General features: G+C 56.4%; 2 protein-coding genes across 2 annotated transcripts in view; both read left to right on the forward strand.

Annotated features, from left to right (window-relative positions):
- ARHGEF15 (Rho guanine nucleotide exchange factor 15) lies at window positions 1–10,961 on the forward strand. Its single transcript, XM_069483362.1, has 16 exons — window positions 1–42; window positions 1,664–2,310; window positions 2,597–2,929; window positions 3,167–3,221; window positions 4,483–4,541; window positions 4,641–4,852; window positions 4,966–5,126; window positions 5,294–5,446; window positions 5,563–5,692; window positions 7,365–7,439; window positions 7,547–7,639; window positions 7,717–7,877; window positions 7,973–8,125; window positions 8,252–8,334; window positions 8,448–8,552; window positions 9,302–10,961. The coding sequence occupies exons 2-16, from the start codon at window positions 1,713–1,715 to the stop codon at window positions 9,451–9,453; spliced, it is 2,523 nt and encodes an 840-aa protein (XP_069339463.1). The 5' UTR covers window positions 1–42; window positions 1,664–1,712; the 3' UTR covers window positions 9,454–10,961.
- Window positions 10,809–13,604, forward strand: part of ODF4 (outer dense fiber of sperm tails 4) — a 25,712-nt gene continuing 22,916 nt past the window's right edge. Inside the window, exons 1-3 of the mRNA XM_069483090.1 lie at window positions 10,809–10,824; window positions 13,122–13,207; window positions 13,304–13,457. Of these exons, the coding sequence (XP_069339191.1) occupies window positions 10,809–10,824; window positions 13,122–13,207; window positions 13,304–13,457 (256 nt within the window). The remainder of the gene's footprint in view (window positions 10,825–13,121; window positions 13,208–13,303; window positions 13,458–13,604) is intronic.

Consider the following 13,604-nt stretch of genomic DNA (forward strand, 5'->3'; position numbering starts at 1 on the left):
ACTCAGCCCTGGGAGGTGACTGAGAGTGGAGGGGACTCAAGGGTGAGTGCTTGGGGCCCGAGTACCTGGGTCCCTGAGTGGGGGTGGGGAAGGAAGTAAATACAGGTACTGAGGGGGCAGAATCCCTGAGGGGGGCAGTAGCTGGGGGGAAGCTGGCCAGGGGTCTAGGCCACTGTGTGGGTCACCTCACTAAGTAGCTTCCTGCCTGAATGTAGAGACCATTGAGCTGTGAGACTCAGTCTACAGCCCCCAGCCCCCACCCTATATTATTTCTCAAGAACCCAATATGGGGTCTGGAGGGATCCGACTCTCCTGCTGACTTTTTTTTTATCTGAGACAGAGTCTCACTCTGTTACCTGGGCTAGAGTGCCGTGGCATCAGCCTAGCTCACAGCAACCTCAGAGTCCTGGCTCAAGCGATTCTCATGCCTCAGCCTTCCAAGTAGCTGGGATTACAGGCACGCACCACCACCACCATGTCAGGCTAATTTTTCTATTTTTAGTAGAGACGGGGTCTCGCTCTTACTCAAGCTGGTCTCAAACTCCTGACCTCAAGCGATCCTCCTGCCTCAGCCTCCCAGAGTGCTAGGATTACAGGCATGAGCCACTGTGCCCAGCCACCTACTGACTTCTGAAGGGAATTTGGGGGCTCTCCTGTCTCCCAGCCCTGACCCTGAAGCCTTCTTGGGATTGTGGCCTCCTTCCCCGAGGGAGGAAGAGAAGCCAGGCCCCAAGGTCCTGGCCCTACTGGTCCTATTCTTCAGTCTGCTCTCCTGGCCACCTCTCCAGGCCTCCTGGCAGGACCCCTGCCTCCACCTGGGCCCCGCTCTGTGACCAGCCCTGGGAGCAGGTAGGAATAAGAGGATGGGGGGGCAGGAGAGACCATGCAGGAGCCTCCTCATCTCCGGCGCTCAGAGGCTCCAGGAATCTTGATGGCAGGAAAAGGAGACTAAAAATAATCCGGAAAGGGAGAGTCCGGAGGGAGGAACTGGGAAGTGGGGGGCGGAGGGCCGGCTGGAGCAGGGAAACAGTGATGCATCCCTCAGAGCCCAAGCCCGGCGCACACACTGTGCCCAGATAGCACAGCACACACATCACACATAGCCACCGGCACCCCGATCTTGAGCACTCACACCGCATACTCCTCAGTGGGCTGCACACCATGCACTGTACCCTCCACCCTCCCACTGCGGACCTGCCCAGCGAGCACAGACAAGTGCACTGCCACAACTCACCATGCAGCCCCCACCCACATGACACTAGAGACGGCACATGCTCAAAGCACACACAAGCCTCCACGACACACACCACGGACACACAGCTCATCGGGCAGACACGGAGGCCTACACTGAAAGCAGAATTCGCCTCACTGATCATCTGATTCTCTGGTACCCCCGCCCCCCAACCTGGGTCTCCACCTAGCCACCGCCCTCCTGCCTCACTGTCTGCTCTGGCCTGACTGTGGCAGCAGGAAGGTCCAGGGGCCTCAGAAAATGAAATGATAAGGAGGGGTGAGAGGTGGAGAAGAGAGAAGACAGTGGGAATGAGAAGGAAAGAGGGAGGTGTGCCAGCCTTCCCTCCTGACTCCAAAATCATGGCTTCAGATGGCCTCAGTCTACCCACCTCGGGGGCACTAAGTGTCTCTGCCCCTCCCTTCTCTTCAGGGGATGACTCCAGCAGAGTACCCCACTCCTTTGAAGAGCTCAGAGGAAGATGTCGGCCCAGTCCCTTCCTGCGGCAACACCCCCTACCCAGAAGCCCCCTCGGATCATCCGCCCCCGCCCCCCTTCTCGACCCCGGGCTGCCCAGTCCCCAGGGCCTCCCCACAATGGCTCCTCTCCACAAGAACTTCCCCGAACTGGCAATGATGCACCAACCCCGATGTGCACCCCTATCTTCTGGGAGCCGCCAGCTGCATCCCTCAAGCCCCCTGCTCTTCTGCCCCCGTCGTCTAGAGCCAGCCTTGACTCCCAGACTTTCCCAGACTCAGCTTCCAGCACCCCCAGTCCAGTGTCCCGGCGCTCTGTCTCCCCAGAACCTGCTCCCCGGTCTCCAGTGCCCCCACCCAAGCCCTCCGGGTCACCCTGCACGTCTCTACCCCTGCTCCCCACGGCTGGGGGCCTGGTGCAGGATGGCTCTGCCTCGGCCCCTGGCACTGTGCGGAGACTGGCTGGCAGGTTTGAATGGGGGACTGAAGGCAGGGCCCAGGCTGCAGACACCCTGGAACCAGGTCCCCAAGGGGGAGCCGATGTGAACGGGGAGAGAGAGGCTTCCCTCACTGGGAGTGGGTCCCAGGAGAACGGTGCTCCAGGTAAGTGTGTGGTGGGGCTGGGGTGGCCTTAATCCATCCCATCTTCTTTGTTTTTAACACGTTTTCAATACTTTTAGGGGCTAGCTTTTCAAAAATGGATTTCATGTTGGAAAATCTGGTTTCTATATTTCTGGAGTTAGAAGAGAGTCAGGGTGGAGGAGATCTATAGATGCCTGGGGCTGGGCCTCGATGTTCAGGTTGCTGGGCAGGTTAAGCATTGGAGGCGCCTGGGTGGGGTGGGGCTGGGCCCCAAAGGCTTCCTTCTTAGGACACCTGTCTCCCACAGATGCTGCTCTGGCCTGCCCTCCCTGCTGCCCCTGTGTTTGCCACGCAGCCCGGCCTGGCCTGGAGCTCCGATGGGTACCTGTGGGGGGCAAGGAGGAGGGCCCCAGGGTCCCCTGCCGGGCCTCACCCCTGCGGGCTTCCCGCTCCCGCCCCAGCCCTCCAAGTATCGGTCACCCCCCAGTCGTCCTCACGTCCTACCGCTCCACTGCCGAGCACAAACTCCTGCCACCCCTCAAGCCCCCCAAACCAACTCGGGTCAGGCAGGACGCTACCGTCTCTGGGGACCCTCCACAGTTAGATCTGGATCTGCTTTCCGAAGATGGAATCCAAACAGGTGCAGGGCCTGGGGAGTGGACCTCTGGGCTATGAAGGGACAGGGTAGGGGCGGTCTGAAACCCAATGGACTACAACCCCCAAGAGGCCCTGGCCTCTTTGTTCCTCCACCAGCTGCTGCTCTGGGGCTGAGAGGAATTGTAATTCTCATGGTGACAGTCTCTGCTGGGGCTGGAGTCAGCAGTACTGGGCTGGGGGTGCTGGGGGTTGTTCTCTTCACTCTGGCTTCTCTCTCCAGGGGACAGTCCAGACGAAGCTCCTCAGAATGCTCCTCCAGCAACCACGGAGGGAAGGTACCAAACGTTCCCACACTTAGTCCCCCTTCTCTCCCCGCCATGGTCCTACCTGAGGGCAGACTAACCTTTAGGTCGGGCTAAATCCCACCTCCACGAAGGCACAGAGGAGAAGGGCCAGCGCTCTAGAAACAAGCAGCCCTGGTTTCTAATCCCAGCTCTGTCCCTTACTAGTTACGTGACCTCACACAAATCCTTAACTTTTCTGGTTGTCAATGTCCTCATCTATGAAATGGGGGTAAGCACAGCGACTGCTCACGGCGCCACTGGGGTCTGCTGTTGGTAAAGAGCTGGGCCCATAGCGAGTGCTCCATTTTCTTCCCTTCCCTCACCTTGGGCCCCTATTGCAATTACTGCCCCCAAATCCATTTAGCAATCACGCCCATCTCTTCTGTGTTATCTGGCCTTAATCATCTTAGATTCACCATCATGATCAGAGGTAATCTGGGTCCGCTCATTTATTCAACAAACATTTACTAGTACGGTTTTTTATTTATTTATTTTTTTTGACACAGAGTCTCACTCTGTCACTCTGGCTAGAATGCTGTGGCATTAGCCTAGCTCATAGCAACCTCAAACTCCTGGGCTCAAGCAATCCTCCTGCCTCAGCCTCCTGAATAACTGGGACTACAGGCATGCGCCACCATGCCTGGCTAATTATATATATATATATATATATATATATATTTTTTTTTTTTAGTTGTCCAGCTAATTTTTTTCTATTTTTTTTAGTAGAGATGGGATCTCGCTCTTGTTCAGGCTGGTCTCAAACTCCTGACCTTGAGCGATCTGCCCGCCTCAGCTTCCCGGAGTGCTAGGATTACAGGCATGAGCCGCCACACCCGGCCTAGTATAGTTTTTAGCTTGAGTTAATGGCTGTGTGGTGGTGCTGTGGCCAGAAGAGGGGAGACAGAGCTGCAGGTGCTGGTGCGGAGGTGCAAGAGTTTGCATTTGATCATGTTGAGCTTCACTGAAGCACAAATAGGGCATTGCAGACAATGGTTGCTACAAGAGAGGGCTGAGATAGAGACTTGGAAGTCTCTGGTACACAGTAGGTGAGATAACAGGAATAGATGTGTCCCGCTTAGTTCATGGCCTCCACTCCAACAAGCACATAAAAAAGCTGGGGTTTGGTTGGGGAGCTGTCAGGGTCCCTGTGTCACCTGCATGCTGATATCCCTTCTGGTATCTGGTGAATAGCACCCCTGGGGTGCACTACAGCAGTGACCCAGGGGACTCCCATCCCTTTCTCTCTCCACAGGGATGAGGACAGGCTGGAGGGGCTGAAGGAGCAGAACTGGGAGCTGCCCTTGCAGGATGGTGAGAGCCTCTGGCCTGGGGGTCCCTGCTGAGACCATCAAGCAGCGGGGAAGGGTTGTGGACACTGGACTTCCCTGAGGTGCTATGTCTGCCCTCTAGAACCCCTGTACCAGACCTACCGAGCAGCTGTGCTGTCAGAGGAGCTGTGGGGGGTTGGTGAGGATGGGGCTCCCTCTCCAGCAAATGCTGGGGAAGCTCCCACCTTTGCACGGCCCCCTGGACCTCGCAACACCCTGTGGCAGGAGCTTCCTGCTGTGCAAGCCAGCGGCCTCCTGGACACCCTCAGCCCCCAGGAGAGGCGCATGCAGGAGGTGGGCACATCTGGGGTTCAGCCGCGTGGGCCAGGCACAGGGGAGGAGGGTGACCAGGGTCCTTGGCTAGCGCTGAGCTGGGCTTTCCACTACTGCCCTGCTCTTCTCCCTAGAGCCTGTTTGAGGTGGTGACATCTGAGGCCTCTTACCTGCGCTCCCTGCGGCTGCTGACTGACACCTTCGTGCTGAGCCAGGCACTCCGGGACACGCTCACACCCCGCGATCACCACACGCTCTTCTCCAATGTGCAGCGAGTCCAGGAAGTCAGTGAGCGGTCAGTGGGGTCCCGTCATCCCAGGAGACCTGGCCCCGGGCTGCTGAGCACCCCCTTACCTTTCTCTGGGGCCCAGAGTGGGGCCAGTTAGTTCCCAGCTCTTTGCTCAAGAACCTGGGAGACCTGGTTCTCTGCCCCCTCCAGTGCTTGCTTCCCTGCTCCTTCAGGTTTCTGGGAACGTTACTGTCCCGTGTACGCTCTTCCCCCCACATCAGCGACCTGTGTGATGTGGTGCATGCCCACGCTGTGGGTCCTTTCTCGGTGTATGTGGATTACGTGCGGAACCAGCAGTACCAGGAAGAGACCTACAGCCGCCTTATGTGAGTGTCCCAGAGGTGAGGGAGGAAGCTGGGGTGAAGGGAGGGCTGGAGGCCACAGCAGGCTGGGGCAGCTGAGACTCCAGGCAGCCGCTAGCCGCCAGGGCCTGCTTCTGCAGGGACACGAACGTGCGCTTCTCCGCGGAGCTGCGGCGGCTGCAGAGCCTCCCCAAGTGTGAGCGGCTCCCGCTGCCGTCCTTCCTGCTTCTGCCCTTCCAGCGCATCACCCGGCTCCGCATGCTGCTGCAGGTACCGTCCTGGCTTGAGGCCCTCTCTGCCCCACCAAGTCCATTGGAGAACTGCCCCCAGGGCCCCTTGTCCAGCCATCACCATTTGCTGCTCCACCATTAACACAGAAATTCCTCAAATCACAACTCCTAATCTATGCCTCTCAGTCCAGGACCCACCAAGCCCGACCTGGAGCTGCCCAAATGCTCAGGAGGCAGAACAGGTGCAGGAAAAGTGTCTCTGGCTGAAACCATGAGTTCTAGGCTTAGCTCTGACACTAACTAGCTGAGCGACATAGGGCAAGTCCCTTCCTCTCTCTGGGTCTCAGGGGCATTGTGGTGAGTGGTCTTTGAGGTGTCCTCCAGGTATATTGCTCTACCTGCATGCTTTCACAACTGGGGTGATATCACTTCCAAGGGGGCAAAAATTGGTTCTTGGAGGTGAAAAAAGTCTTAGACATTCCAAAGGTTGTGGTATTCCAAAGGGCCCCGGTGCATAAACAGATTCATAGGCAGGCACGGTGACTCATGCCTGTAATCCTAGCACTCTGGGAGGCCAAGGCGAGAGGCTCGCTTGAGCTCGGGAGTTCGAGACCAGCCTGAGCAAGAGCGAGACCGCATCTCTACAAAAAATAAAAAAATTAGCTGGGCATGGCAGTGCACACCTGTAGCCCCAGATACTCAAGAGCCTGAGGCAGAAGGATTGCTTGAGCCCAGGGGTTTGAGGTTACAGTGAGCTATGACAGTGCCACTATGCACTCTAGCAAAGACCTTGTCTCAAAACAAAAACAAATCAAATTCACAGTGTATCTATAGAATTAAAATTTCATGGTGGGGGGTGGGGGACGTTTAGGGAAAATTGTCCAAAAAAGCCTCCTTAGTGTGGTGATACTGAAAAAAAAAAAAAAAAAAAAAGTTGGGAAACACTCTGTTATTGCAAAGTAGAGACTCCTCCCTAACCAGGTCACCCACTGTAGGGCTCTGTATGTGAAAAGTCCCCAACTAGATTATCAGCTTCTCTGTGTCTTACTCAGCCTTAGCCATCCCCAGTGTAGATAATAAAATGATAATAAAGATACTAACCACAATAGCTCAACAGCTATCGATGTGCTGACCTAGGCATGGTTCTAAATGCTAGTAGCTACCTGTGTGACCTTACTGACAATTGTGTGAGGGCAGGAACTATTATTTACCCTACCTTACAGATGAGAAAACTGAGGCACAGATTAAATGACTTGCCCAGGTTAAACAGAAATAATGGATGGAGACACAATTGTAATACAGGCCCGCTGAACTACTCTGCTATGGTGTTTGCACTAACAGTTGTGGTTAATAATTATTAAAATAATAGCAACCCTCTTTTCAGCAGTTACTATGTGCCAAGGACTATGCTAAGCACTTGACATATGTTACTTCCTTGAATCCTCACAACAATGCTATTGATATGCTAGTTGGGTATTGTCCCCCATTTTACAGATGGGGAAACTGAGGCTCAGAGAGGTAACATGACGTGCTCAGGGTTATGCAGAAAGCAAGTGATGAAGACTCTCAGCCTTGCTGAAGCTGGTGCCTCAGCCCTGTGAGCCCCAAACTGAGCATTTCATCAATGCAGGCAGGGGCCTCTGAGCTGTGGCCCCTCTGAATCCCACGGCCACAGAGCAGGGGGCCCAGTCACTCTTCCTCCTTGTCCCCAGAATATCCTGCGTCAGACAGAGGAGGGATCCAGCCGCCAGGAGAATGCCCAGAAGGCCCTGGGTGCTGTCAGCAAGGTGGGCAGGAAGGAAGCTGAAGCTGGGAGAGGTGACAGGGTGGTAGGGAGAGAGGGAAGGGCGTGGGGGCTGGCCACCGGGTGAGTGACTTAGCTCCTGGTGCCCAGATCATTGAGCGTTGCAGCGCAGAGGTGGGGCGTATGAAGCAGACTGAAGAGCTGATCCGGCTCACCCAAAGGCTGCGCTTCCACAAAGTCAAGGTGAGTCCCTGCCCAGACTCTCCATCTTGCCTTCCCCACGGTGCTGCGGAGCTACAGCCTCCTCTGCTTCCTCGCAGGCCTTGCCCCTGGTCTCCTGGTCACGGCGCCTGGAGTTGCAGGGGGAGCTGACCGAGTTAGGGTGCCGGAGGGGAGGTGTGCTCTTCACCTCGCGCCCCCGATTCACCCCCCTCTGCCTGCTGCTCTTTAGTGACCTGCTGCTCATCACTCAGCCCAAGAGGTGGGTCCTAGGGAGGCTGAGGCCCAGGCTGGGGTGGAGAGGGGACATCCAGCTGGCCCCCTGTTCTTCCTCTGAATGTCCTCTTCCCTGGGCAGTGGGCAGCGGCTACAGGTTCTGGACTATGCCCATCGATCCCTGGTCCAGGCCCAGCAGGTTCCAGACCCATCTGGACCCCCGACCTTCCGCCTCTCCCTTCTCAGCAACCACCAGGGCCGCCCCACCCACCGCCTACTTCAAGCTTCGTCCTTGTGAGTTGTGTCTCCTTCAGAAAACACCCTTGGGGCCCTCACCTGACCTCTCATACCACCACCTCCTGCTCCGCCCCCAGGAGGATCTCCTGGGACAACTGTGACCCCTCCCTCCCTGCCCCCCAGATCAGACATGCAGCGCTGGCTGGGAGCCTTCCCGACCCCAGGGCCTCTTCCCTGTGCTCCAGACACCATCTACGAAGACTGTGGTGAGTTCCCCTCGAGGGGAAGACAGAAGGAAAAAAATGAGTCTTAAGGGGAATATGGGGGGGAAGCTAAAAAGTGTCTTGATGCCACCATAATGTCACCCACCCCCAACCAGACTGTTCCCAGGAATTGTGTTCAGAGCTGTCTGCACCTTCCAAGACTGAAGGACGGAGTCAAGAGTCCAAGGCTGCCCCTAAGCACCTGCACAAGAGCCCTGAAGGTGACAAAGTCTTTCATTTATTCATTTAATAAATATTTATTAAGCATCTAGGAAGTGCCACTCACTGTTCTGTGAACCAAACACATGGAGCTTCCTGCTCTACTGGAGACACATTCTAGTGGAGGAGGCAGACAATAAAGAATGAACAAAGTAAACAGGGAAATTATAAAGTATGTGGGAAGGTGATGAGTGCAATGGAAAAAACAAAAGCGGAGCAGGGTAGAGGAGGACAGGAGTTCAGGGTTGGATAGGGTTACAATTTGAAATAGGGACGCTGAGGTGGACCTCATTGAGAAGGCAAGATGTGAACTTGATGGAGGTGAGAAATTTAGGCACATGGTATCTGGGGGAAGAGTGTCTCAGTTGGAGGTGACAGGAAGTGCAAAGGCCCTACAGCCCTGCGTATGATTGAGGAACTATAGGGAGGCCAGTGTGGCCAGAGGGAGCAAGAAAAGGGGAGAAACAAATGAGGTCACAGGGGTAACAGGGACCAGATCATTCGAGTCCTGGCAGGTCCCTGTAAGGACTTGGCCTCTCACTGTGAGATGAACAGCCATTGCAGGGCTTGACAGAAGAGTTACCCAGACCCGCTCTGATGCTATTGTCACCTCACCTCTGATGCTCCAGGCTTCCCCACTAATTGCTACACCCACCATGACCCCCAAGGCCTTAGACCCCACGGGGCCCCCTTTCCCTCCTCACCTGCTCTCTGCCCCCACCCACTTGGGCCCCTGACTCTCTTTCCCCAGGTTGGCTGAAGGGGCTTCCTGGGGCCTTCCCTGCCCAGTTGGTGTGTGAAGTCACAGGGGAACACGAAAGGAGGAAGCACCTTCGCCAGCACCAGAGACTTCTCCAGGCTGCTGGGCCTTCTTTGGGCACCCCCAGTGCCCCCCCACCCTAATGCAGGCTGGGAAGAGGGCACATCTGGGAGACATCTAGCAGCATGACACAGAGAGGACAAAGCTCAGGCCGCCATTGGATTCACTGTCTGTGGAAACACTACCTCTAGTGGCAACCAATAGAGACCGAGCTTCAGGACAGGCAGCCAATGAAAATAGGCCGTCTGAGCCCACAGCGATAAGAAAGGATGGCTTGAATGCGTTGCCAATGGAAACAGAGGCTCCTGCAGAGCAGTCACGGGGATGCTGAACTGGCTGAGCCCATGGCCAGTGAGTATCCCTGCTACCCAGCCAAGGAAGATGAATCCAAGTCATGGCAGTTCAAAAAGGGCCTCCTTGGAGATAAAGTCCCAGGATAAAATAGCCAACAGGCGTGAGCAGAGACCCATCCAGCCAAAGATGGTGATCTGGGCTCAGGAGACCAGTAGTCACCCTGCTTAGTTCCACAGCAATGACTTCCCTGCCTTCGAGTCTGAGAAGTATTAGAGTCCATTCCTGGGGTGCCTCCTGTGCCCTCTCAAGCCAGTTCCTCTCTTCTAGAAGAATCCAGAGTGTGTCTCAGAGAAAGTGTGTGTGCGCATGTGCACATGTGGTATGCGTGTGTGTGTGTGTGTGTGTGTGTGTATGCATCAGGGAAGCGAGTCTGATGAACATGGCGAGTGTGGTGGTTGTCGTCCCCCTGCAGATAACTCAGTGCTCTATTTCTCTCCCCTCCCCTCATCTGTCCTATTATTCTCTCCAGAAGGGAGTGTGCTGGGTGTGGCTTGGCAGTCAGAGGCCAGAGCTGGGGATGAGAGCTCTGGGCCCTGGGTCTCTTGGAGGCCAGCTATCTGTGGCAGTTGGAGGGTGATGTTACGGTGCCACCAAGCAGCCTGGCAGAGGAGCCCGAGGAACTGAACACAGCCAGCAGCTGGGGCCCGAGGCCCCCTGGAGTCTGCAGTTCCCTCTCCCTGCCCCAAACACTGGCCTCCGTGATCGCTGCCTACAGATCTCCCAACTTGAACTATACTCAGCCAGCCGCCTGGCTCCCAGGTTGGGGTGAAGAAATGGGAGCTGTGGATTGACGACAGGCCACCTGGTGAGCCCCCTGGGCTTTCTGGCCTTTGTCCTGATCCTCTCACAGAAACACTGGGCCAAACAGTGGGGAGAGGACAGAGAGTGAGTGCGGCTGTCCAGCTCCATCCAGAGCGCCTGCTTCCTGTGAGAAACTGCCCCTGCATGATGCCAGAACGAGGTGAGGGATGGAGACAGCAGAGCTGGCAAGGGGGCCCAGGCCTGGCACAAGGCCTTCCTGAGCTAGGCCATCACACCTTCCCTTCAGCTCAGGCACCGCGACTTGCCCAGGACAGAAACCGCCATGTCGACCACAGGAGGTGCAGGGACTCTGGGAGACTCAGAGGGAGAAGGAGGGCGCTGGCATTTGGCATGACATGACTTTGGAAACTTGCCCAGCACAGTGCCTGACATGTGGGAAACCCTCAATAAATGGCGGAGGAGTTGTACTGAGACTCTTCAGGGCAGTGTGTGCTCACAGGAACACTGGTCTCCAAGCGTGGTTTTGTACGAGGGGTGGGGCTGGTTGGAAAGGGGTCAAGAGCAGGGGTCAGTTTTGGTGGGGACCGGGGCTTGGAGGCCAGATTCAAGGCCTGAGTGTGTCGGCCCACTCATAGCTCCCGAGGGAGCTGAGGTAGTGTGGTGGTGGTGGTGGTGGGTCTGCAGCTGCTGTGGTGGGGGCTGCTGCAGGCTGGGGGGGACAGGGCAGGGAGGGCATGTCTGAGGCTCTGGCAGGGGATGAAGAGGCAGCGAGAAAGAAAAAAGGGCAATTGGTCAGCAATAAAGGCCCTTTACTCACAGCGAAGCATCTCTGTGTTTAATTCAATTCAATTCTACACCAATTTATTGAGTGCCTTCTATGTGTCAGGCACTGTTCTAGGATCTGGGGACACAGAGGTGAAAAAGACAAGGGTCTTGCCCTCAGGGAGCCTACATTCTACGGGGTTGGGGGGGAGCAGTTACCAAGTCAACAAACTAATAAATAAGATAAAATCAGATAGCAGTAAGTGCCATGAAGAAAATACAGCAAGGGCTGTCACACACAACATTGTGTATGTGTATGTATGTGTGCGGCGTGGCTTTAGGGAAGACCCTGGAAGAGATGACATTTGAGCTGAGATCCAGATGACAAGGAGGAAGCAGCCCTGGGAAGATCTGGGGAAAGAGCATGCCAGGGTTGGCAGGAGGGGATTATAGTCCAGGAAAGAAGGTAGTGGTAGTCACGATGAGCTGGTATTTGGTGCACATGCTCCTTCCTCCTGGTGGGGAGCTCCCCTCTCCCTCTTTGGCATAAGACAGAGACACACTGAGCTACTCAAACAGAGACAGACAGACATCCAGGGGCAGACACAGCGCTACACATGTACCCCAATCCTTTCCCTCCCAGCTCCACACCCCCTACCACAGTCTTACCACTAAGGAAATCCCCATGGTCCAATTAAGACATTCTAATAGTGGAATAATGGGGAGATTCAGACCAGATAAGAGTTATTTTAGAGACATAAAGGCACATAAAATACAACCACATATGTTCCAAAAGAGACCGAGAAGACAGGAAGGAAGGGGCCTGCCATGTTTCCTAACGTGGTAGGGTTGGTTGCTGTTATCTTAGAGCCCCCTTTTCATTTTGGGGTGACCTGTGTGTGTATGTGCAATCCTGGAGGGGTCTGCATTCATTCTGCAGGTCTGTCCGGTGGGGCAGAAGGGCATGAAGCACAGCTATATGGGGAAGGGGCTGGTGTTGGGGGTGAGGACCACAGCCAGGAGGAGAGCCGATGGGAGACGGGAATGGGGATGGGGTAAGGAGGACAGAGACCGGGAGGGATGGGGTTGCAGATAGGACCCGTGGCAGTAGGTAGCCTGGCTCTGAATTCTGAATTCTCTCCCTCCCTTTTCCACACCCTGCCTCTCTCCTTGGGGTGCCCATCATCCCTCCCACTTCTGTTCTTCCTGCCCCTCTGGGTTGCCTCCTGAAACTTCCCCGCAGCTGTGGTAGAACGGTGCTTGGGAGAAGTCTCTCGGTGGTGCCCTGTCCCACGTTCCAGGCATGGTGGTCGGGGGTGGTGTCCAGAGGTTCACTGACTCACGTGGGGAGTCCTGGAGCTGCCATTACCCCATTCCTTCAGTCTATAATGCTGGGGAGGTGGAGGAGGCGAACATTTCCACAGGCTTAGGAAAGGCACAGATATGTCCCAGCCCCGGGGGAGGTGCCTGGGGGGACAGGGTGGGGAGCCAGGCCCCTGTTGAGAGCCTGTCTCTGAGTCAGTGTGTGCTCTCTGCGCCCACAGCCCTGCTCCTCTTATCTGAGGCCTCCCTATTCGGGGAGCTGCTGATAAGACAAGGCAGATAGGACAGGGCTCTGACCTCTCTTCGTGCGCGCCCTTCTGTGGGCTCTGGTAAACATCTTCGTGGCCATTATGCCAGTGAGCTGGGGGGGAGGGGTTTGCACTCACGACCACAAGCAACACGTGGGTGAGAGGAGCCTACCGCCTCACCCCACCCCTCGCAGCCTGCTCACTAGCTCTCTCCCCTCCTTCTACCCTCAAGGACCCTTCCGGCCCGCTTCATGAGCCCTTCAGCCTGGCTGGCTCTCTTTTTCCTCCATCTTTCCTCGCAGGGCTCGTCTTCCCCTTCAGCTCCAGAGGTTACTGCGGGTTCGGGTTCTCCAGGTTGGCCAGCGCGCCAGCCAGGCGCACCATCCCGGTGCGGGGTACCGCTCCTCCGACAGCTCCACCGCCGGCCCCGACCTTGCTCCCCAGCACGCCCTCCCCAAAGTACTGTCTCTCCACCGTCCCGCAGCCCTGGAGCGCCTCGGCCCCGACCAACGGGAGCGAAATGCCAGAACTAGCTGAGGTCTCCCCGGATGCAACCCGGACGCCCCTCACCCTCCTGGGCGTGGCCAGGGCTCCGGCTCTGGTCCCGCCCCCTGGACGTGGCCTCATCTCCCGGCAAGGTCCCGCCCCTCCCCCCGGACAGCAGTCTGTCTAGACCCAGAGCCACCGCGAGAGGAGAGCGCGGCCCCAGGGCGCAGCAGGGGCTTAGCACGTCTTCTGCCGGGCTCTGCCTCCTGGTTCCCAGCACTCGCTTCCCAGGCGGGGGG

Source organism: Eulemur rufifrons, chromosome 9 (assembly GCF_041146395.1).
Source record: "Eulemur rufifrons isolate Redbay chromosome 9, OSU_ERuf_1, whole genome shotgun sequence".
Lineage (NCBI taxonomy): Eukaryota > Metazoa > Chordata > Mammalia > Primates > Lemuridae > Eulemur > Eulemur rufifrons.